At 42.3% G+C, this 24,563-nt stretch overlaps 3 protein-coding genes across 3 annotated transcripts; 1 reads left to right on the plus strand and 2 right to left on the minus strand.

The window, feature by feature from the left end:
- Positions 1 to 646: 646 nt before the first annotated feature.
- tollip (toll interacting protein) lies at positions 647 to 6,093 on the minus strand. The gene is made up of 6 exons (XM_023332933.1): positions 5,886 to 6,093; positions 4,376 to 4,525; positions 3,953 to 4,135; positions 2,993 to 3,145; positions 1,671 to 1,755; positions 647 to 1,592 (listed from the first exon to the last, which is right to left on the minus strand). The coding sequence occupies exons 1-6, from the start codon at positions 5,916 to 5,918 to the stop codon at positions 1,369 to 1,371; spliced, it is 828 nt and encodes a 275-aa protein (XP_023188701.1). The 5' UTR covers positions 5,919 to 6,093; the 3' UTR covers positions 647 to 1,368.
- A 1,338-nt stretch (positions 6,094 to 7,431) lies between these two features.
- On the minus strand, positions 7,432 to 17,188 carry spg21 (SPG21, maspardin). Its single transcript, XM_005816399.3, has 8 exons — positions 16,820 to 17,188; positions 11,408 to 11,569; positions 10,899 to 10,979; positions 10,255 to 10,400; positions 10,066 to 10,174; positions 9,847 to 9,954; positions 9,616 to 9,756; positions 7,432 to 7,975 (listed from the first exon to the last, which is right to left on the minus strand). The coding sequence occupies exons 1-8, from the start codon at positions 16,880 to 16,882 to the stop codon at positions 7,850 to 7,852; spliced, it is 936 nt and encodes a 311-aa protein (XP_005816456.1). The 5' UTR covers positions 16,883 to 17,188; the 3' UTR covers positions 7,432 to 7,849.
- Positions 17,189 to 17,790: 602 nt separating this feature from the next.
- pdcd7 (programmed cell death 7) lies at positions 17,791 to 21,574 on the plus strand. The gene is made up of 5 exons (XM_005816402.3): positions 17,791 to 18,911; positions 18,977 to 19,115; positions 20,231 to 20,461; positions 20,553 to 20,640; positions 21,101 to 21,574. Exons 1-5 carry the CDS (start codon positions 17,967 to 17,969, stop codon positions 21,237 to 21,239), a joined length of 1,542 nt encoding a protein of 513 aa, XP_005816459.1. The 5' UTR covers positions 17,791 to 17,966; the 3' UTR covers positions 21,240 to 21,574.
- The last annotated feature ends 2,989 nt before the right edge of the window (positions 21,575 to 24,563 follow it).

Consider the following 24,563-nt stretch of genomic DNA (forward strand, 5'->3'; position numbering starts at 1 on the left):
CAAACCCTGAACCTTCCACTGGGTTCTACCATCACATCACCGAGCAGCCAGTCACATTCAGCTGATTATGAAATAACTAGTAACCATGTTACATCTCCAGTCAGTTACACTGAGCCTGTTCTGTTCGTCTTTCATTACCTGAGAATTCAGTTTTGAAACTAAACTAGTTATGAGACTTACTTAAACTTTGACTAGTTCCCCATTTCTCAGATCAGTAAACTCAGTGGCTTCTTTCAAAGGTCAGCTAAAAATGATTTAAATCTGCTTTTACTTAAATTTGTTTTGTGTATTTGTTATTTTGTTTGTTGAAGCACTTTGTGATTTTTATTTTGAAAGGTCCTATAAATTTAAAAGTTTTACTTTGATCCTGCAAGGAAAATTAATCTCTACTTGTACAAAATGAAGATGTTCCATAACCTGCAGAATCTCATCTCAAAAAGTCAGAACTATACCTTTAAAAACCTGGAGATTGTTTTTTTAACAGGTGCTGTGTGTAGCTACTAGTATTCATGTATCCTTGTGTCCGTTGTGTGTGTTGTGTGTGTGTGTCGGTCCTGTCAGACTGTGTTCAGTTCTAGATGAAACCGATGAAGATAAAACTAATGACTGTTTCAACTTGAAGTGAACAAAGAAAAACTTCAAAGTATTTTGGCCTCAGAAGCTTTATTGGCAAGCTAATCATGGAACAAAGCGACATCATCACGCTGCACTTCAGACACTAAGGTTCATTAACAAGCCACTGCACAGACACTTTTAGATTTTATATCAAAATAACTTTAAAATACTTTTCTTAGTGTTTTATAGATACATCTAAGACAGTTGGGTAATATTTCATAATTTCCTTATGGATCATTTACCCCAAATGTTGTATTGTATAGATTTTATATAATTTATAGATTTTTCATATAGCTAACATTTTTTGTCTAAAGGTGAAGGAGGAGCTGTACAACACAGACACAAACACTATTCAGCTAAAAATGCCAAAACAAACGGTAGATTGACTCGATCAGTGCAAATCAAACCCTGAAGTCAGCAAACCTTCAACAACTCAAACCAAACATCTACACACTCCACCGCCGAGTCCAACCTGTACACACCTGGCTGCTCCTATCAATGCAGCAACAGTGTGTGCAGTGTGTATCTACACACATTCTGCTAGGCTAATTGAACTGAGAGGAAACGGACCTCTGAGCAGCAGCTGGTGGATCAATCTCAGGGTTAAAGTTCTTTGGGAGAACTGTGTGTACATGTGGAAAGCTGCAGTAGTCTCTGTGGGCGATAGCTGACTGGTCATGGCCTCCCTGCTGCATCGTGCACGTTTCTGTTGGAATGTCTGCTGCCCGCTGCGCCCTGCTGCTGCTGCTGCAGCTACAGCTCCTCAGTCATCTGCAGGAGGGAGTTGATGGCGGCGTCCTTGTTGCCCTGCTGCGCCTCCAGCACTGTGCGGACCACCTCCTTGTCCAGGTTGGGGAACATGTCCTGAAGAGCCTGCAGGTCCTCCTCGCTGCACGCCGGGCCCTGGCCCCCCATAGCCGGCATGCTGCTTGGTACGGCCATGGGGACCACACCCTGGTTATAGACTCCTGGCACCCCTTAGGATACCAGACAGGCAGTGAGACAGCAGCCATTGTGTGTAGGCGTGTGTGTATGTGTGAGTGTGTGTGTCTTACCTGCAATAGGCACATAGCCTACTCCTTCCTGGTAGACAGAGGGCATTAGAACAACAGGCTGGGTCATCATTGCTGCTGGTAGGGACTGCAATAAAGAGACATTCACCATTAGAACGGTTGCTATGGAAACTTGTGATACTCATTGTAGTGAACTTGTTCAGCTTTCTCACTCAGACTAAGTTCCATTATGTGGAAATAATGCAAGGCTGGTCTTTAGGTAGCAGCTTCTATTATGTCTATGCACCACCAGAGGAAGGAGTTCTGACTTTATCACAGCAGAAAAACACAAACATCTGGAGTATCTAGAGTGACGCGTCACTGCTGGACGTTTTCCTCAACATGTTAGCACCGAGTGTAGAATTAGAAAATATCTAGCACTATAGAAATGTGATCAATATCAATAAAAAATATGTTACAGAACTCCAATCCAGATCCACACGGCATTCTGGAAGATGTACGCAAAGGAAAAGGTCACTTTCTTTTTTTTTTTTTCTTTCCTAGGAACAACCTGAATCTGCTGCACAGCAGATTCACCGCCCCTGGAGCCCCTGAGTAACAGTGTTTACTGTTACTGGCGTTAAACAACACTTAAAGCTTGGTGGTCTACCAGGCTTATAACACACTGAGAGAAACCCGGGAACCTGCAGTTACCTCAACTAGAACTTTTATTTAAGTCCCACCACTAATACTGACAATGCTGTTGGCTCAGTTTATCTGAGATCTTACAGAAACATTCATAGTCTAGAAATATGATTTGGCCAAAGATCTGAGCTGAAACATTCTGACTGTAACCATGGGAGCAGCAACTGCAGCAACAGCAATTCATAAAACTGTCTAAAATCTAAACACTTTACCATGAAATAGCAATACTGTCACAAAGTTTCCTGGAGTTCTAGTTAGTTAACCAATAGTATTGTTAGAGTAAATCTGTAGAACAGCAGGTTTGTGTTTTATTCATCACTCAGTGAGTTTTATAACAGACATGGAAATTATTCAGAATATCAACCAAGCCTTCAGACTTCTGACCATTACAATTTCCTAAAATCTGAATCCAAGTCAGAAGAAACAACAGTTAGTGTGTTAGCTAACCATGCCTCCATCTCTAGTACACACCCCCACACACGCCGACACACACACACCTGTCACTGCTGCTGACTAGTTTAGATTTCGTTTCAATTCCTGGAGAAGTTGGAAATAAAACTGTTAGCGTGGTTCACCTGTAACACTAACATCTTTATTTCATCATGTTGGATTAGAAAATGTGTGTCAGTTGTTAGACGGGGTGTGTGTGTGTGTGTGTGTGTGTGTGTGATTGCACTCACAGCAAATGACATGACCAGGTTAATCATGCCCTCCTTGTCGTCTCCCTGCCTCCCACTGAGGCTGAACCACTCGTCCACCACGTTTCCGTCCCTCAGGCCCTCAGGAATGGTGACATGTGTCCAGGCAATCCTGTCATCCATGGAGAACGCTCTCTGCACACACACACACACACACACACGCCCACACACACACACACACACACGCACACACACCCACACACGCACACACATATGTTTGTTTCTCTATCTTTGCAGAAATTTTCCATTGACTTCCATTCATTTCTACAGCATAATCCTGGTCCTGACACTGATCATTACCAGTACATGCTTAACCCTAAGCCTAACCAAATATCATTTCACACTTTAGTCCTAACCCTAACCCAAAAAACAGAATTTCCCCTCAATCTAATATGTGTTAGGAAAATAGTCCCTGCAATGTATTAAATAAATAATACACACAAACAAACTGTTGAAATGGTGACAAGTGTTTTGGAGATATAGATTTAAAACAATGCCAGTTAACTGTGTTTACAAGATGGATGCACTTTTTACATGTCCTGTGTGTGTGTGTGTGTGTGTGTGTGTGTGTGTGTGGGTGTGTGTGCGTGTGTGTGTGTGTGCGTGCGTGTGTGTGTGTGTCTCAGTGAACTGAGTAGGATGGAAGGTCTTCCACTGAAGATGCCCCAGGCCATCAACTCAGACCACTTCAGCCAATTTAGGATCATTTCACTAGAATACACAGCTCCCATTTCAAATATTTATTCATATTTTCGGATACAGACATTAAATAAACTCTGAAAACATAAACTTGAATTGTTTTATTTATTTAAACTAAATTTATTTGTTCAGATGGTTGAACTGCAGTTCAGCCCATCAGCAGTGTCCACCTACAAGTTGCAGTTTCATCTCAGTGTACTTTAAGGTTTAGTTTTTTGTTGGGTATTTTCCAAAGCACCTCACCTCATCAAAGATCTCCAGGTAGAAGGAGTCGACGCCTGGTGGTACCGTACACTGGATCACTTTGTTCCAGCGAGGGTTCTTTGCTCCGTTATGAGCAGTCGGGGTCTCATAGACCGCATAGCCCAGTCTGATCCTGCAGTACGGATCCATCCGGGTCATCCCGTAGTTTTTAGCCAGTTTGGCCTGCACAGGTAAAGACATAGCAGCGTTAGTAAGGAAGTAAACACAAGTTGGCTCCAATCAATGGATGGGAGAAAAAGGGTACAAATCTATAATGAGGACATAATGCAAAACACTTTCATATGTTCAGCCCAATAAATGCAATTTACATCATGAATAACAAATTGTAGAGGCAGCTGGGTACTAACATACCCAGCTAAATACACTAAGTTACCTGGCTGCCGCTCGAACGGTCCATCTTACCTGGACTACAGTGATGCTGAGTCGGCCCACGGTGTTCACCGAGCCTCCATACTGCAGCTGGCGGGCCGTCTGGGCGTCCAGCTGGACCTGCTGCTGCTGCTGGGTGGGAGCGATCCGCAGGAAGTCCTGCGGCAGCTCCCCGATGTACACCTGGAGACACGACACACTGCTGAGGACGAGGCAGGGCAGGCACCGAACACGACTAACAAGAAGGCCTGGCACCAGAACTGATTTTGCTGGAAGATAAATTGTCCCAAAAATGATTGCAATTAGCAGTGCACCAATATATGCCCCAGTCGATTTATTGGTTTCGATTTCCTTCATATTGGGAGATTGGTGATCAGCTGATACTCATCTGTGAAGCCGATCTTATCTCCAATCTTATTTACCTCCGCAAAGGTCTAAAAATTAACCACTGTCCTCTTCTGCTCTCCCCTGAGAGGTTTGACTGACAGCACCAGTTCATGTCTGTCACCCCACTGTTGCAAAGTCAGCAACTTTCTTGCTGTATTTAAAAACATTTCAATAAAAAAAAATTATCAGCCAAAATCAAAATCACCAGGTTAGGTTTTTTAAAGATCCGTAATCGGCAATCAACCAGAAAATCAGTGCACACCTAGTTGCAATAAATGATAACACTGTTGTTTTGTGATCATTTTAATATAATATAATGATAATGACATTACAAATACACCCTCTGGTGTTAGCTGTTAGCCAGTACAACAGTCCCTTAGTCACTTCACATTGTTGGGAAAGTTATGCTAGCCTTGCACTGCATCACACTTCCATGTTTTCCAAACAAGATTTTAAATTAAATTTGCAGTGTGTTGCTGGTAAATGCAAATTTAAATGACGTGTCATGTTTGGTTCAACTAGCAGGGAGGGGGGGCTGAATGTTGTTTGCCCAGCCCAGGGCACCGAACAGGCTAGGACCGCCCATGCCTGAGTGATCTCAGAGGTTGATACATCAACAGCTCTTTAATGCATTTTATCCTGATTTTAACTTCTGTTTAGCACATCCACTAGTATGAATCTCTATTGTTGTCATCGAGGAAACGCAGTCGTTAAGGAATCTGAGCGCGGCTCAGCCTGGCGTCAGGCTCGGTCTGAAGAGCTCCTCCATCAGTGAGGTTAAAAACAAAAAACAGACATGATGCGATCTGATGAATCCCTAAATGTGGTAGAAGAAAACCATTTCTCGATGTGTCTGTGTGTCATGATGTGACCACAGCAGCTCAGATCTGACCGGGAACTGAGCAGAGAAATGGGAAGATGTCCAAGATGCGGAAAACATTCAACAAGAAGATGAAGCTAGCACCGACAGGACAGAAGCTAGCTGACCAACAGCTAACTAGCGGCTAATTAGACGATAAATCCGAGTAAATGAGTCTGTCAGAGGCTGAGCTGGGAGCCCGGCTGGATGTCTGTCAGTGAGAGTCAGAAATCAGGACACAAGTTGCGCCTAGCTGTCAGTCAGTCAGTCAGTCCTGGAGCTAATTCACTCCGTTACCTGTCCCCGCTGGGTGCTAATGGTAGTCGCCATGTCGTTCCTCCAAGAACTGGACTCAAATACTGTCGAGTCGTGACGCTTCTAGAAACAATTAAAAAAACAGTCCTTAGTGACTCATTAAAAATAACCGAGCTTCTGAGTTTGGGCTGAAACCGACTCCGGAAATGTCTTGCTATTGAAGATAATGGTGCAGTGCTGCCCCCAGTGTCCGGCGGTTTGCTTCCTGCTTGTTCTCACTTTGTAGCGCAGTACCGCCGCTAACCAGCAGGGTGGGCCAGAATCAACCATTTTCCCCAGTCAAAAATGCAAAACAGAACAAACAAATTTACTATGTTCGTCTCTACAAAATACCTACTTCCTCCTTTTCAATGCAAATGGTAAGATGTTCCTTTTACTCACTTTTAAAAACTGATAGAAAATATTTCTTATTAAACATCCTCTTTCTATGGTGCATTCCTAACAATTTAGAATAACTTATCAGATGTAAGTTTTTAATAAATCTTATTTGGTCACCAAGCAAGATTTATTTATTAGATATTTTTCTTAAATTTGTTTCTTTCAATCCCTTTTTCAATATGGACGCTATTGAGTAATACATACAGCTGATGTTGCCACCAGAGTAACAATTTTTTCATCTACTTCACAGCATATCTACCACTTTCAGAGCATCTACTGCTTCATTGCCTATATTCCCATATGAGAAGGGATCCACATAAATCTCACAGTTGGATGTCTCACTCCATTAAGTTTTTATGTCCAGAATTCCAGCAAGCATTTGGGAGAAGCTTGTGGAAAGAAACCCAGAACCTTTGGGTTCTGGGTAAAAGGCAATAAATGAGGAAATGTATATAAACTTTTGATTTTGAGGACATTAATAAATAAGTTGTCATTTAGCAAATAGAAATAATTTTGGTCATTCTAACTGACCCAAAACAAGAAAGGGGAGGTCTGATTTCACTTCAGTGTGGGGAAAAAAAGTGGACATGTCATTATGCTGTGGTCATAAATGTCAAGTTTCAACTGATTGTCATTGATGGGTCCTTGAGATTGATATGAACATAAAGCTTGTTCATATCTATGGACCCACTCATCCAGAATCAGATTCTCTCAGGGCAATGCAGAGTCTTGCAGACATAACAAGCACCCACTCATATTCACTCATGTTTTTGGACTGTTGGGAGAAGCTGGAGTACCTGAAGAGAACGCAAGCATTCACAGGGAGGACATACAAAATCAATGCAGAAAAACTCCAGAATCCAGGACCCTGTTTGCTGCAAAGTATTACTGCTAGAAACTATTGTATGAAGATTGCCATTTTCATAACATGTTGAGATTATGATTAAAACTATTTCCTTACTTCTTTGAGATTAGATAAAATTGAATAAATGTCCTCGGAACAGACATGACACCAGTTGGTCAACTCAGAGAGTTGGATCATTCATTTTAACATTAAAATTCAGTTACATCCATCCATCGTCGGATGGTGCTTCTAGTACTTCAAGCACTAGATATTTGTTGGAAAAAAAAGACAAAAGCCAACAAAATATGAAATCAAAACGAAAAATTGTATTCCAAAAAAACCCAAAATTCATATTGGTAAATTACACAAACTTTCAGACGTACAGTGTGTCTTTGTATATCCAGTGTGTTCAATATTCTGTTAACAGCTGGTACAGTCTACTACAATTTCTCTTTCAAACAGACGTGAACACACCATTCAGGCAGCTTATGAGTGCAAGAATCATTCAACATAAGGCAAGGTGTTGTGTATGGTTTGCAGAGCAAAGCAGCGGTAATGTACCACACGTCAATATGAAAATATTGCTCCATCTGACAAATAAAAACATTCTTAGTTGAATTTTTGATTGAATGCTAGACTCCAAAGAAAAGTCCCTGAAGACTAGTGTGAAATGAGTTCAGGAGTCAACGTGTCCTGATGAACCAGACTGAAGGGAAACCTCGGCTCATTGGTTGTCCTCAGGGTCCTGGTTGTAGCTCAGGTGGCTCCGCTGAACCTCTAGCTCCTCTGCGCTTACCATGGCAGGATCTATGGCAGCATACCTGGTACCATGGAACTGACGCAAGTGAATCTGAAAAGTAGTAGAAACCAAAATGTCATCATTTAACATTTACATCACATCATATAAGTACTGTTTTGTGGAGAGATTTCTGTCTGCAGGGGAGAGGGACTTTGTCTAAAATAGATTGTGAAAAAGTCACAATATATCATAGACATGATGTGATACTCTAATAAATCTGTATGGTCCTCTTGTAAACACAATCTGCTTTGGAATAAACTTCTTAATTCCATTTCATCTTAAATGAAATATAGCCAAGAATCAGACCGCAGAGGTTCCCGCCTTCAGCCACCACCCATCCCACATTGCACCCGGCCCCTTAAGCCCCTCCCACAGGTGCTGAGCCCATGTGAAGGGGCATCATCTCCTCTTCAGTGACCCCACTCTGTTTCCAGTGGTGCTCCCTCACCCAGACAAAGTGCATCTTTGTCTGATCCCTCACCTAGAATCAGTTTGTCTTGGGTGACCATGAAGCCCCTGACAACATGGTTCTTAGAAACATTGGGACACTCAAAGCCCTTCATTACAGTAATATGGCAACCCATGGAGGGTTATCGATTCTATTCATAACACAATGAATGGACAGAATTTTTAAGCGCAGTCAAGGTGTTGATGAGATCTGTTTTGGTGTTCTCAGGATCATGTCTCTGCTCTTTGCAGATGATGTGGTCCTATTGGCTTCATCAAATCGGGATTTACATCTATAGCTTGAGCAGTTCACAACCAAGTGTGAAGTGGCCGCAATGAGGATCAGTGCCTCCAAATACGTGGTGGTGAGTCGGAAAAGGATAGACCGCCTTCTGCAAGTCAGAGATGAGTTCCTGTCCCAAGTGCAAGAGTTTAAGTATCTTGGGATCTTGTTCAAGAATGAGGGAAAAGTGGAGCAGCCAGGACACACTGTGGGGAAGAGAGAGCTGACTCAAAAGGCAAAACTCAATTTACTGGTTGGTCTACGTTCCTGCCCTCATCTGAAGACCCAGGACACACTGGAGGGACTATATTTCTCAACTGGCCTGGGAACGTCTTGGGATTACCCTGGAAGAGCTGGAACAAGTGGCTGAGAAGAGGGAAGTCTGGGCCTCCCTGCTCAGGCTTCTACCCAACCCCAGACAGGTGGAAGATGATGGATGGATAAAGTCACAAGATGTCGGTCCTTTAAATAGACGGTAGCTCTCAGATAGCAAAAAGACTCACCTTTCAGATTGATCCTTGTAATAAATGACAGATTAATCTCCACTAAAGATGATACATTTTTTAAACATTAATAGAGTTTAACAGAACCCATTACTCTGTTAAATCAGCTTGTTCCTGCCTGAACAGGGTTTAAGTCAAGAGTCCAGTTAAGGTCAAGATGAACTTTGAGATATTTGCAGATAATTCATCCAGTAAATGATGAATTATCCCATTGTCTGTTGAACAGACAGACTGTTGTCAATCTTTGCTTCCCAAAGATTGAGAATACTCCCAGTAAAAACCTTCTCTGCATCCTAAATTACAAATCTTCCTTGTACTTTGTACTCAGAACAATAAAAGCTTCCTGGCATACACACAGGGCGTTGGTCCATTTCTGGTTGCAAATAATAACTTTCCTCACTTCAAGAGAATGCAAACACTGTAAATTAGTGGGTAAAACATTGTGAATCAGAACCAACCTGTATGTAAAGGTTGACCTCAGCGCTCCTGCACAAATATGGGAAGTTTCCTCCGGTTTTCAGATGTGCCCGTCTAGCATTGGGATACAGTTTATACATCTCTTCTTTGGCCTCCAGTGAGAGGGCGCTCTGATCAAACACCTCAACATCAACAACATAGCTAGGTCAGATGTGCTTGGAATACACAGGATAGAATCAGATAAAGGAGATAAAAAAAACAACAAAACTTACATCTATGATGGTCACAGCAACATCTTTTATTTTGTGAGGCTCAACATAGGAGTTCTGACAGTTAAGTGTTAGCCTTGAAGCTAGCTCGCTTTGACTCAGAGTCTCCAGCTGCATAAGGAAAACACAGACTGATGTGTTTAACATATAAACATAAGCATGAAGACAGGAATCAACTGTTAATGTCATTACTAAAGCTGACTGACATCCATGGTTACATACCCTATCTACCATGAAGTCGATTGCATCTGCCATCTTAGGGTCCACAGGTCCTTTAGCAAAGTTTCCCAGGACGATCTTCTTCAGCAGGAAAGCTGGCATGAGCCAGAAACTGGCAGCAACACAGAAGCAGCATGAATAAAGAGACTCTAAAATGAAACCATCATGTCAGTGAGAGAGAGTCAGTGGCACCTGTTTGCAGTCCATGTCTGGTGAAATATGGACGTGTCACTGAATGAGTTACACAGGATCAAAGAGTGCACTCTGGGAGACTTGTGAGTATACTCTGCAAACTTCTGAGCCAAGAATCCTCCCAAAGATGCCCCGAACAGGTGGACCTGAGTGTGACATGGGGTCAGCGTTACACAGACGTCATACACACGTCATACATAAACCAGTCATATCAGGCCAGGTCACTTCCAAATGCGTAGCCAAACACAACAAAAGGTGCGATACCACCAATGATCATTTGGAAGGTGTGGCACACCTCATGCACGACTAGTGCAAGGAACCAAGGAGAAGAAGAAGACAGAAAAAAAAGTTAAATCTTCTCCATTCACATACCCTGATGGCTGCACAGAAAACTTCTGTCTACTGCAGAACCTCTTCTGAAGTTTTTTCAGAGAATGTGAATTATCAAAATTTCCTCCACCTTTATTTTCCTCTGAATGAACTCTGAACTGTCTTATGATGGCTGTATTGTCTAACAATGGCAACCTAACCACACATTAAAAGCATGAGGCTGTCTGTTACTCGATACGGCAACAGACTTATTATTGTGTATAAGGAGGCATCAAGGGATGGGCCTCAAGGGATCTATGAGAACAAAGTTGGACCTTGTCCAGTTGAAGGTGATCCAGAAGCTTCCGGAAGCCATCACAGAACTCCATGAGGTCCCAGTACACTGGATACTGCAGCTAAAACAGAACAACATATGATTAAAACAAATGGGAAAGGTAAGCAGCCAATATTTCTGATCACTTATCAATAAATTTGAGATTTGATACAAAAACAAATGTGAGGCATCAGGAATTGCTGAAAAGAGTCACAACAGCTAGAACAAGAACAGGCTTTGCACTGAATTGGCTCTGTAAGAAGATATGGTAACCGCGGTGCAGGGGTCAGTCCTGTAACCAGGGGGTTGCTGGTTCAAACCCCAGCTCCATCCATCTCAGCCGTTGTGTTGTTGGACAAGACACTAAAACTTTAGATTGTGAAAAGTTTATGTTTTTGTGTATTTCTACACAATGTCAGAGGTAAGAAATGAGTGAAGCAGAGATGATTTATCCTCTTATAGATGGCAGTGATGAGGATCACATGAGGATTCCTGCTGTGGTGAACTCACCGAGATGACCCTGTAACCCCAGCCAGTCAGGGCCTGCACCTGCTGGAAGAACACCTCTGCAGTCCCACTGACTGGGGGAAGGAAGATGATTGGACACCTGATACTTTTTGGGCCAGCATCATACAGAGACCACACCTTGCTGTCGTCATCGTCAACAATAATCTGGAAAAAACACACACACACACTTGCTCTGTAACCTGATGGTTGCATTTGTCTTAAAAATGATGCACATTACACTATTACACCATATTAGAAAGAAACAATCTTTATTAAATGCCCATAAAAATAATACAAATCACACATCAAGCATTACTATTCTACCTGGTCGCTGCTGTACACATTTCAGAACATGATGGTCCTGACAGCTTAAAGCAATAGTCTCAAACTCCAGTCTTGAAAGGCCGGTGTACTGTTAGAAGTCTCTTTGCTTCGGCACACCTAGCTCTGATTGGCTCATCAGCATGAAGTCAAGTTCGATGGTGAGGCAGTTTCACCATTTAATTCTGTGTGTAGGACGATCCACACATCTAAAAGTTACAGGACTCTGGCCTTTGAAAACTGCAGCTTGAGACCGCTGGCTTAAACAGGTGGTAACTGACTTCTTCTCTTGTTTCTTAAGGAAGTCTTTTCAAAAAGACTTCTTCAGTTCTGAACATATGGGAGCCCAAATAGGTTTAAAAGTTAAAGAACACTCACAATAATAAGGTTAGTAAGGTTACTGATTAGGCAATTAGGACACAGGAGTCACTGGCTTTTCCCTCTATGGAGCTCAATGTTCAGGTCGTGTTGCTTTAACGTGGCCAAACCATGGCACTTTCTAAACACAATGTACCAGGGCATTTTAAAACTAACAACACCCTCAAACAGAAAGTAGTTCACCCCAAGGACAAAACACCCAAACACAAACTGAGCGGTTGGGTCCGGTCCAGTGAGGAATGTTTAAAACTCTACGCTGGAGAAACTAAACAGCAGCTACACAATAAAACAGCCCAACACAGAAGAACCAGCATTTCACTTACATCTTAGGGACAATTTCTTGAAGACAGCAATGTGGACATTTCACACAGGAGGACAGGTGGTTTGAGTGGAATGAAAGAAGTCATCTTTCAGTTAAATATGAAAAACCAACACTAAACATAAGAGACGGCATCAGATTTCATCTTTCTAACCTACTCTTCATAAGGAGTAGGGCTGTAACGATGCACTAATCTCACGATACAGTATGATATGTGATATTCTGCTCACAACGCAATACATATCACAATGTTCAGCATTTGATGCGATTCACTACATTTGTAAGATTTTCTGAGAGATTTTAGATTGACAGAGTGATTTTGGTAACATTTTGTGACTGTTACATAGATTTGGATTGAATTAATTGAACTAATGGTGTAAACCTCCATGAGGATGTTTCCAGCAGTGTTACTGGAACTGTGCTCAGACATGCAGTCGGTTTTGGAGAGCAAGACGCTGAGGGAGATCTTGGCAACAGAACCTTCACTGAAAATATCATCAAGGTTGTTCACATAAGTATCTTGTTGTCTTGCTTGTTGACTTAAGCTCAAATTGGGCTTTTCCTTTCAAAACAAATTTGACTTTTCTCCTAAAATGAAGAAACAGCTTACCGCAGCTACATTTTTATCCATTTTGGATTACTCAGACCTGTTTTGTATGAACACCTCAGCTCCATATCTTTTTTTGTAAGACTATATTGTATGGCAAAAATAAAGATTTTTAAAATGTGCAACTTGGCTGCAATTCTTTTGAAAAAGGTTCCTCAAAAATCAGTCATTTTAGGTTGCAACAATTACAAAAAAAACATTGCAGCATCCTGGATGTAGCAGTGGGACTGATTAAAGTCCCACTACAGCTGGTTTGCCAGATGTAACAGAGCATTTAGAGGCCCACCCCTGGACTAACATGAGAAGTATTTTCATTCTATGTACAAAATAAGTGATGTGCATCTAACCAACCTGGAGGTGAGGTGGCCTAGATCAATGCACAATCCACTTTTGAAAACAGATGGTTATAAACAGATTATAAAGTGTCATAGTGAGAGATTGGTGGCTTCATGGAGATACATTCATTTATTGTCCTGATAGCAACTTCAAGAAAATTACTAGTCAGTGGTTCAAGTGAGCGACTTGGTTAAACTAGTTTGCCAGGGTTCTGTCAAGCCCCCGAGTGCCTCTGTGTTGACAGTATAGTCACGCCAATAAACAGGTTTACAGGTTCAAATGCCTCAGCCTCTTCCCTTCCCACGATCACTTCCAGCAACAGCGTCAGTCAATGTCGGTGCAATAAAACAATAACAGGACAGGCTGATTCTACTGTTCAGAGACTCTTGCTTAAAGATTCTCTTCTCTTCATGTGTGGAGATGATGTTGGGTCATGCAAAAAAGAGAATGGAGACATGTTGAAAAAGAAGACTGGAACTCCCTCATTGAACTGAACTGCGAGTGAATCAAAAGAGGAAGTTTATATTCCTTTCTCCACACTTCATCCCATAAAGTAAACATGCTTGGATTCATGTGTTCACTCTTTCATACAGGTTTGTTTGGACACATTCTCTTATTTGAATTTATGACATACATCAACAGGACACCTCAGATGTTTTAGATACTGTGACCTGATGTGTACAATCTTAAAAATGACACACGGTGGGCTTTACGTTTTCTTTTTTAAATACGACATGTTCAAAAACTGCAGCTAGACTTTGATTTTTTTAACATTTTCCCACAATATTCAGAAAAAACCCTCATATCACACTGATGTTTACCTTCAGATTTTCCAGTGAAAATCATGCCTCACTCACAGCTTAGATGCAACATGTGATAGTGAGCAGCGTGTGATCCAAAGGCCCCTCTGAGTGGAATCATGTGACCATGACTGAATGAGCTCAGTGCTGTTGGATAAGCACCTTCAGTCCTCATTCAGGGCAGAAAGCAGTGAGTTTCCACCACTGAGGCCAAATAGATTCTTTGATTAGCAAACAACCCACTCCTGATAAGCGGCTGATGCACCACAGCTCAACACAGAGCCACTGTGAGAACCTCACATCTGAGTGGAATCCCAGCGACACGGAGTGAGTGGCTGATTAGTAAACACTGACAGTGGCCCGGAGTACAGTGTAAAACTACTGAATAAATGGCTGTGCTTAATCCAACAGGAGAAGAAAGTTAGTGGACCAGTCAAAGTCCAGTCCCAGATCAGCAGGATTTACATTGTAGTTCTTTAAAAAGCAAGGTTTTAGCATCTGAGCTGCTCAGATTTGGATGGACTCGCAGCAGAATGTTTGGGAGGGTTTGATTGGATGCTGAAGTCTGGCTTTAGACCGACACACACCAGCTGACGAACAACGCTTCCTGACTGCTTTCATTTCAGTTGTTAAAGTTTATTGTATCAGAATAGCAGCTGACATTCTCAAACTATGAACTTACTTTTTTCCAACTCACACTTCTTAATCTATTAGAAGTTTAAAACAGACCACGCTGCTGGTCTTTAGGATGTCCCCCGCCCCATACATGGAGCTGTGGCTGAGCTGGAGAAATGCATCCTGGGTACTGTAAGCATGGTTACCACAGATCCTTCCTCTCAGCAGTGGTCAGACTCTAGAACCATCCCTGCTGTTATTTTCAGTTTTGCCATGTCTTGTAAATAGTTTGTTTCTTTCTGCAACAAATATAAATGCAACATGTTTTTCCCACTGTGTCAATCTGACTATGCTATTTTAATAACTGCAGTATTTCTTTCATGTGCTACAAATCTGCCTGTCCTCTACTACAGTATCTTTTCTTACTTCCTGTTTTTATATTTTTGCCTTGGTGTGAATCTACATGCTTTGCCTTTCCTGTCACTTCACTTAGGTTATTTCTATTCTCTATTCTATGATTTATACCCCAGAGATCTCACTTGTTAAAACCAGACTGACTTCAGCAGTAGCTGCAGTCAGTATGGAACTACATCGTTTTTATCCCTTCTCTCTCTTGAACTTCCTGGCTGCCAGTTTGCCTACATAGCAGTATTATGTATTTTCCAGGCCCATAGTGTCATTTCATAGCACAATCAAATAACTATGCTACCATCAGTTGTTATAAAAACGCTATATGTATCAAACATGACTTAAAAGAAATTTGACTTTGTAATTGAAATTGGGTCTCTGTTTTTTTAAGAAGCCATTCCACCTTCAGCACGTCATCACAACAATGTTCCTCCACTGTACAACTATTCTTAGGAGCATTGAACTCAGAAGTAGTTGATTTGATGAGCTCACAAGATTTGCAGTTCCACCAGGTGTTTGCTAATTGCTGCTGCCACTAGTCTGGAGGAGCAGGGGGAGGGACGACTCTGCTGGAGAGTGCAGCTTCAAAGAGGAGCTTTGTGGAAATAGGCGGGGCTTTGAGACAGGAAGAGTTTAGGCACCTCTGAATGGTTGCCACGGGAGATAAAATAAATTTTCCAAGCATACATGAAAGAAACAAAGCAACACTCCAGGTAAGTTTATGATGAGGGAATATTATAACATGATGTGAAGCTAGATTTTATACAACACTTCCACTTTGATATTCAAATGCAGATATTTCCAGATGTTTTAATCAAATCATGGCAAGTCTCTGGTTTAAACAACTTGCATGTACACTGACGTATAGCAGCCAATTACAACCTTACATATGAAAATATACTGATCAATTATACCTAGAGCTCTGAAATACACATTTAGCCTGGCAGGATCAGCATGAGCAATATCATAATTGCAAAGGATGACTTGGGTGCAATATATGGTAGGCCTCAACATCTCAGGTTCAAAGCATTAAAACTCTGCTAATACTTCATCAGACTGACAGAAGATCCGTTTTCCCCACAGCCAATACTTTCCTAAAGCCTTTGGGATTAATAAAGCATTTCTGAATCAAATTTAGCCATTAAAAAGGCCTTTCAGTCCCAGTCGTCTCCTCTTTGTTTTTCTCCCTGATATCACTCTTGCTAATGAAGATCCTAAAACTCCAAGAGAGCAGTGAGGATCGTCATATGATGGAGAGAAGTACAGAGTGGTGTGTTCAATGTGGTCAACTGATAGTATTTCCTGTTACTGTAACACACAGGCATCACCCCACAAGTCCTTCTTCAGTAACTACCATCCACGCCATTAGGAGGGCCAGTCTGGACCGAACCTGGCACCACGCTGTCAGTAAAGACGGCTGGGATCTCCATTGACTGGATCCCTTTATAAATCTGGAGACTCTGGAGCTCCAGTCAACATTTCTGATCTGACGGTAGCACACCTTATTAACAGGCACATGGGCACATCCAGTTATGATTCATAATACAAAACACATGAATGTTTAATCAACCTTCCAATGCGGTCTCCGGATAACTTGATGGATCTAAACAGCAGGAGGTGGCTGTACTTACTCTCTTCAGGGGAACTGTGCTTCTGAACCAGTTGTAGTCAGGAGACACTTTGATCTCCTCCATCTGAGCTGTCACATGCAGGCGGGACTGAATCAGCTCGGAAAGCGCTCCCTCTCCTCCGGACAGCAAGCCGAACAAACCCCGCTGCTAGCTGCTAACGCTGCTCACAAATTCCCCGGGTCGGGCCGCCACTTCAGGCCGCTGCTGCCGTCCTGCTGCGGGTGGCGGTGAGTCACGGTGCCCGGGGGTGTTCATCCATGTCACTGTTGCATGTTTTTTCTATCTTCAGGCTGGTCTTATGACTCTTTTTTACCTACTTCCGCAAAGCGTCTACCACTACTCACGCAAAAAGGTGCGTTTAGATACGACCGGAAATCGGAAAACATAGTTTTTTGGGGGGCTGCATCAACCAACCAGGGAACATTATCTTCCTTGTTTCGTTTTTTTTAAATCAAAAGATTTTCGGCTGCGTTGCATTTCTGTTAAACGATTACAACTACCCACAAGTATTAATAATATTTTAGTATTGCAATATTTTAGAACTAAAAGAACCATTACATTTACATTTATATTTTTATTTCGTTTTTTTTTTCGTTTTTTTTTTTTACATAAAATGTCCAAACCGGGAGCAATCGGTTATGTTTGAAATTCACTTCAAGTATGTATCATTAATTCATAGCTGGTGCTACCTGAAGAAACTGGAAGACACATAAGTCCACATATTTAGACGAAAAACACTTTTCACATTTTAATTTTAAACACTCAGATATTCTGATGTTACTGAATGTAACAAACTTTTCTAGTATTTGTATGTGGCCGTCTTTGAAAGCCAAGAAATCTGACTACGTCTGTTAAACAAAAATGAAGAGTACTTCATTTTTAAACACAATAAAAGTTATTATGGCTGTGCTTCAAATTTCATTTTGCCTTTTTTGTGTTGGGTTGACAGGGCTAATCTTATACCGCCCTCTATTGCCCTAGAGCACTTCACTGTCTGACCAACAAAATAGGATTTTGGAAAATGTTCTGCCACACTCCAGTCCAGATGGTGGCAGTAAATGCACCAAAAGCTGGTTTGTCTGCCGCCAATCAACAACAGAAGAAGCGTATAATCATGACTGTATGAAGGTAGTAACGGGCAGGCAGCATGGACGGTTCATATCAGCACGGACAGGCAGATGCTCCCCAGCATCATGTCTTCGGGGGAGGGATACAACAGCCCGCCTCAGAGCAGCCGAACCACACCGCTCCACCATGGATTCCTCCTACGGCTAACTTCCCCGCACCTCCTCCTGGGGGAGCAGGTTTCGGTACATCTCGGTTTCCCCTTCTTTATGGATACGACCCGTATGTCCCCCCGCCTAATTTTGTCTGTCCTCCACCGGGACACTTCCCGGGAATGGCGCCTCCCGCCCCTGGAAACACGCTCCGTAGCCCTGGAGTCCCTACGTTTCAGGCTGCGTCCCAGCAGCTCGGCGCCGCTCCTTTCCGGATAGACTGCGGACTCAGGCAGCGGGAGGACTACCGCGATGGAGGCCTCCCCTACCGGGGCTCATCGGGGCCCCCCCAGCCTCATCCTCTGCAACGGGACAGCAGCTGGGAAACTGCAGCACACCCAGAGGATGAGGAGGAGCTGCAGAGGAGGCAGGACCGGCAGTGGTTAACCCGGTTCCTCCAGAGCCGAGGTGGACCTCCCGACACCCCGCAGGAGCAGCGGTCAGACCTCGGCTCTGTCCCCGTCATCAAAGAGGCTCTGTACGGCACAGCTCGGCTGCTCTCCCGGCTGAAGGAGCTCTGTCTCTCTCTCCAGCACAATCTGCACTCAGACAGCGGCTGGTCTGAGTCCTATCAGATGGCTTTGCACGTAAAGAGAGAAGTTCAGGCCAAAGTTCAGAAACTCACTGACTCCCAGAGTTTAGATCTACTTAAAGTTAAAGTGGCTCGCATAGAGAAGAGGAGGGCCCGGCGCCTGAGGGCCAAGAAGGACCGGCAGGTGGAGCAGTTGCTGGCAGAAGAACTCAGCACTGAGAAAGAGGCCTCCATAGACAAATGGAGGATGAGACAGATACAAAAAGTAGAAGAAAAGAAGAAGGTAATATTGTGTTTATGTAGAGAAGGATGAAGATGAGGGTTTTGCTGAATGCCTTTGGTCCTCAGGAGCAGGAGCTGAAGCTGTCTGCAGACGCCGTCCTGTGTGAGGTGAGGAGGAAGCAGGCCGATGTGAAGAGGATGCAGGACATAATGAGATCTCTGGAGAAGCTGCGCCGGCTCAGGAAGGAGGCGGCGTCCAGGAAAGGTCGGGTTAAAGCTTTTTCTGCTGTTTATTATTGGCACAGAAGTTTAAGCCATTTTCCTCAGACATAATTCAGCTGTTGAACTGTTAAAATGTGATGGAAACTCACTGGTATTAAGTCAACTAGCAGATGATAGAGTCAGTTTTTAAGAGTCGGCACAAATCTGAGGTCTTCAGAGGGACCAGCGTTCACCATCATTCCCCCAGTTTCTCTCTTCATCTCCCAGTTAGAAAAGAAGTGAAGTATCCAGGAATTGGTCATATAAAAGACAAGAGAAACATCCAAAATAGAAAAAAAATCTATATTTATGGTTGTAAAGATAGAATCATAAATAACATTTAGACAGTTATCAGCAAAACAAAAGTTGATTTGAGGGTTACCATAGTTACTCTCCTGCAAAAAGATCTCCATTTCAGATTCATCCATAAACTTTAACATAATACCACTTCCTGCTATAAAATGTTTTTTGGAAACATTTTCAAAGCTGGATCTTAAATAAGAATCTTTACTTCTTCCACTTTAAACTTTTGATCTGGTAGAAGTTGGTCTTCTCAGCAGGGACCAAGAATCAAACTGCAATAATAACAATTTAATATTCAGACTGCATTTTTATGTTGTTTTATAATGCATCCCCGTTCCAACAGTTTTTTTTTCAAGGGATATTATTTTATTTAAGGAAGCACTAAATTGTTGCAACGACACAAAATGTCCGTCATTAATATCATATACCAATAATTCACTTTGACAACTGAACGTTCTTGTGATGATTTCTACTTTTCATACCAAGTTGCTTGTTTTGTATTTGAATTGTCCTTTATTTACTTTTCTGTTCAGTTATTTTAAATTTCTCTTTTATGTTATGAAGTATGCAATATTATGTTGTTCAGAATTTTAACAAAGTAAAAAAAAATTAAGCAGAGATGGTTTGTTCCTCCAGATCAGCAGACTCTTTTTGGCTCTGAATCAAAAAATTAAAAAAATTCCAAAAATCTTCTTTGATGATGACATTCTGGATCAAGTGGCTTAAAAGCTAACTCAGCATAACTGCTGCTGTTCTAATGAACTGACTACAGAGCCGTAAGCACAGTCATAACTCTGTAAGCCGTATTGTTTAAAGGGATCGGTACGGAGCTGCAGTGTGACGAGGCGTTCAGCGGTCAGCTGGAGCAGCTGAGGGACGTGATGAAGAGGAGGACGGAGCTGTACTCGGCCGAGGAGAAAGCTCTGATGGTGATGCTGGAAGGAGAGCAGCAGGAGGAGCGGAGGAGGGAGCAGGAGAGGCGATTCAGGAAGGAGAGGGAGCGGCAGCTGGAGAGGAAGCGTAGGGTGGACTCCATGTTGTTTGGAGGTAACAGCTTTTCCAGCCAGGCTGTCAGATTCCTCCAGGTCGGCTCTGGATCTTCATCTTCCTCCTCCTCATGACTGTGTTTGTCTTGCAGATGAGCCTCCAGCTGACGGCGTCCTGCAGCCCTTCACCGACTACTACAGCCAGGCAGAGCACTCCCTGCAGGCGCTCAGACACATCAGGTTGGGCTGCACCAGGGCTGGACAAAGCCTTTTTAGGGCCCTAGGAAGATTTTCATCTGGGGCCCCCACATTTGGTGTCAACACCACATTGATGCTTTATCAATGTGGTGTTGACCAGATGATAAAGCATCTGATCAACAGCAGATGCGTTATCATTCCAACGCCACTCTGTATGTCCAGTGTTATTATGGCTATTGATTTTAACTTTACAAGAGTAGCAAACTGAAAAAAAGGTGTGGGCCCTAAGCAGACTCTTGAGGAGCCTTGCCTTGGACCTGCTCTGGTCTTTAGCCTCTAACTTTCGATGTAGAATGAATTAACTGGTTGGTTTGACTTTTTTGCTACCAAGGTGACTGAACACCATCCAGTCACAGCAACACTGTTTTTTTAGTTCTCCATCAGCAGAAGTTGTGAGCTCTGTGTTGACAGAAGGTCCTGATAAGGTGTGTTGATGTTTCAGGAGGGACTGGGACGTGTTCCTGGTGGCAGCAGATCATCCTGATGGATCTGGGGTTCCTCAGGGCTGGGTCCTGCCTGACTCCCCATCCGACCAGAACTGGGCCTCGGCCCTGCAGGCTGCTGATGCTGACGGCCTCTGACTCGCATCCAATCAGCTGGATCAGACAATTAACTCGCTTTATAGTGAACACGTCTTCTTTAAAGATGGTATTTTCATTATGTGGATCCTAATTTAATGTTGCAGTCATCCTTGAAATGAGTTTGGTTTTTTTTATACACCAAAATGTATATTTTGGACATGTAGTTTGATATTTTTGTGGAGGGGGAACATCCGGCGTAAAATGTCTGCCAATTCCATGTTCACTCAGCTGTGCATTGGGACACGCTGGTGACTTTGAGGCGATGTTTCAAAACAACAATGTTCATTTTCCTTTTTGCCAGTCTATGCATTTGAAATAAAGCTAAATGAAAACAATGTATTTACCAGTTTGAGTCAAGCCTAAGTGGAAGTAAACTCTAAATTTTAAAGTTTTTGCAAATTAAAAATAAAAAAATGTAACCCTGGTACTCAAAGTGGCTGGATTAGAAAGAGAGTTTTTGCTGGTTTTGAAACTGGCCTGCAGACCTGACTGGGAACAAGCCACTCTCCTCCTGTTGTATACATTTAACTAGGTTTCAGAAATTAATGTCTTTTTCTGGTAGAGGTAACATTTAATTATGTAAAAGTTTTAGTTTTTAGTAATTAATTTCAGAATTATGGCTGAAATCTTTTAATATGGTTCTGCAGATTGTAGGATCCCATTGATGGCAGTTATTATTGAGTGTAGCTAGAAGTTTGGCACTACCCAAAACTTCCTCAACTTGGTTTCACAGCCACTAAAGATCAAAGGGGAAGTGGTGGAGGATTACAAATACCTGCGAGTTGTAATCGGCAACAGACTGGACTGGGCATCAAACACTGACGCTGTGTGCAAGAAGGGGATGAGCAGACTATTTTTTGAGGAAGCTGAGATCCTTCAATGTGTGCAGCAAGACCTTGGAGACCTTTTATCACAGTGTTGTTGCCGGTGCCATCTTCTTTGCTGCTGTGTGTTGGGGAAGCAGCATCAGAGCCAGCGACTCTAATAGACTAAACAAAATCATCAGGAAAGCTGGCTCTGTACTGGGACTAAGGCTGGAGTCCCTGGAAACTGTGGTGGAGAGGAGGACACTGAAGAAGGTTCTGTCTATTATGGACAATAATTAGCACCCTCTCCACCACATAGTGGACAGACAGCGGAGAACCTTCTCACATAGTAAGTAAGTAAGTAAACTTTATTTCTATAGCGCTTTTCACAGACCAGGGTCACAAAGTGCTGCACAAAGTGTAAAAAATAAATAATTTAAAAGCAACATACAAAACAATAAAACACAGTATTAAGCTAAAAGGCAAGTTTAAAAAAGTGGGTCTTAAGTTGTTTCCTAAAAGTGTCTATACAATCCAGAGATCGAATGGTACAAGGTAGCTCATTCCAGAGGCGAGGCGCCACAGCTTTAAAAGATCTGTCTCCTCGAGTCTTAAAAAGGGTCAGAGGAACCATCAGCAAGTTCAGATTGGACGACCTGAGGCTCCTAGTCGAAACATAAGGCTGGATGAGGTTCTTAATATAGTTTGGCGCCTGTCCATGAAGAGCTCTAAAAGTCAGTACCAGGATTTTGTAGTGCATCCTGTAAGATACAGGCAGCCAGTGCAAGCTTTTGAGGATGGGTGTAATATGTTCCCTCCTGTGAGTGCGAGTGAGCAGGCGTGCAGCAGAGTTTTGTACGGTGGCCGACAGGTGCAAATGCGCAGCAAAAGAGAAACATGCAAACAAAACAAAAAACACGCGCACAAATTAAATGCGGCAAGCAAAAAGCAAATAAAATGCAGCAAACAAAAATAGTATTTTTGCTAATTCGGGCAAGCATCTACGAGACCGAGCCCAGAACGGTATGACTGACACAAAGTCTATCACGCTACCCATAAATTATTCTGTTATTCTATAATATTATAAAAGACGGCGTATCTGAAAAGAAATATAGTAATACGTACCTTTACTTTCTTTCAAATTTCTTTCTCTGAATCTTGCATCTGGTCCCATAGAAATGAATACTATTTTCTTTGACTCCCCCTAGTGGTCTGGAGCACTTCCGTTTTCAACACTTTTTGTTTGCTGCATTTCATTCGGGGGTGTCTTCTTTTTTGTTTGCGTCTCTCTTTTTGTTTGCTGAATTTTATTCGCTTTTTGCTTGCCGCATTTAATTTGTGCGCGTGTTTTTTTTTTGTTTGCATGTTTTCTCTTTTGCTGCGCATTTGCACCTGTCGGCCACCGTAGTTTTGTACAACCTAAAGACGCGCAAACTCCCTCTTGTTAAGACATGTGAACAGACTGTTACAATAATCCAATCTCGATGAGACAAAAGCATGAACAATCATCTCAAGCTCACCATAAGTCATAGGCTGCTCCAGCTCCGCTGTCGTAGGGACAGATACAGGAAATCCTTCCTGCCACATGCCACCTCACTGTACAATAAAAGCTAAATCATTGTTCTGCACTAATCAGTCCGATTTTGCACAACTGCACTGTGGCACACTTGCTGTACATATATTTACATATACATACTGTATCTGCATTTTTTGAATCTTTGCAAGGACTGCTCTAAGCTGCTTTTTATATTGACAGCATGTTATATTTTAGTTTTATTTTTATTCTGTCTACATTGCTACTCAGTGGTGGTTGTTGTGTGTCTTGTCTCTATGCTGTAACTGCGAAATAATTTCCCTGCTGGGATGAATACAGTAATTCTATTCTATTCTATTTATATTTGGACACTGTTGGGTGTTTCAATAGGATAATGACCTCAAACACACATCCACACAGGTTTTGGATGGATGGATTAAACTGGCTAATATCAGGTGAATGAAAGGGCCAAGATCTCAACCTTTGTTAAAATTCGTGACTTAATAGATTCATCAGTGCCAAGAAACCTAAAAACCCACCAATTCAGTAATTCACATAAGACAGAAATCTGTAGAGAAAACAGAACAGCAAAACATAACATTACCATGAAGACCGACATCCTCGTCTGTGCACGTTGTTGGACTAAAGCAGGTACCACTTTCTGCCAGAAGGGGGCATTCTGTTATAAGTGTATTGGAACCCAGGCAGTGATACATTGCCTGGTACATTTCTGCCAGGCAGATGAGTTTCATCTATTTGAAGTGACTGTGTTAACAAAAATGTAAACTTGTATGGAAATAAATGTGGTGCTCTAAGCTCGATGTGTTTTCAAATCTTTTAAAGAAGGTTTTATAGAGTTTACCATGTAATGTAATTTACCATGTAATTCTAATTAATAAAATGAACTAAGCCTTATAGTGCGAGCTCCCAAAGTGCCACAACGTTGGCAGTGCGGCAGAATGTTAGCAGACGTGTTATGCTGTC

Source organism: Xiphophorus maculatus, chromosome 4 (genome assembly GCF_002775205.1).
Source record: "Xiphophorus maculatus strain JP 163 A chromosome 4, X_maculatus-5.0-male, whole genome shotgun sequence".
In the NCBI taxonomy this organism is placed as follows: domain Eukaryota; kingdom Metazoa; phylum Chordata; class Actinopteri; order Cyprinodontiformes; family Poeciliidae; genus Xiphophorus; species Xiphophorus maculatus.

Coding starts and splice junctions, on each gene's coding strand:
- spg21 (XM_005816399.3), bottom strand. CDS start 16,882: ATGGAGGAGATCAAAGTGTCTCCTGACTACAACTGGTTCAGAAGCACA. Junction 10,980..11,407: donor GGGGTTACAGGGTCATCTCG/GTGAGTTCACCA, acceptor GTTCTGTTTTAG/CTGCAGTATCCAGTGTACTG. Junction 10,175..10,254: donor CAGACATGGACTGCAAACAG/GTGCCACTGACT, acceptor TGTTGCTGCCAG/TTTCTGGCTCATGCCAGCTT.
- tollip (XM_023332933.1), bottom strand. CDS start 5,918: ATGGCGACTACCATTAGCACCCAGCGGGGACAG. Junction 4,526..5,885: donor TTAGCACCCAGCGGGGACAG/GTAACGGAGTGA, acceptor TCGTGTCTCCAG/GTGTACATCGGGGAGCTGCC. Junction 1,756..2,992: donor ACCTGGTCATGTCATTTGCT/GTGAGTGCAATC, acceptor TCTTTATTGCAG/TCCCTACCAGCAGCAATGAT.
- pdcd7 (XM_005816402.3), top strand. CDS start 17,967: ATGGACGGTTCATATCAGCACGGACAGGCAGATGCTCCCCAGCATCAT. Junction 20,462..20,552: donor GGACTCCATGTTGTTTGGAG/GTAACAGCTTTT, acceptor TTTGTCTTGCAG/ATGAGCCTCCAGCTGACGGC. Junction 20,641..21,100: donor CAGGCGCTCAGACACATCAG/GTTGGGCTGCAC, acceptor TTGATGTTTCAG/GAGGGACTGGGACGTGTTCC.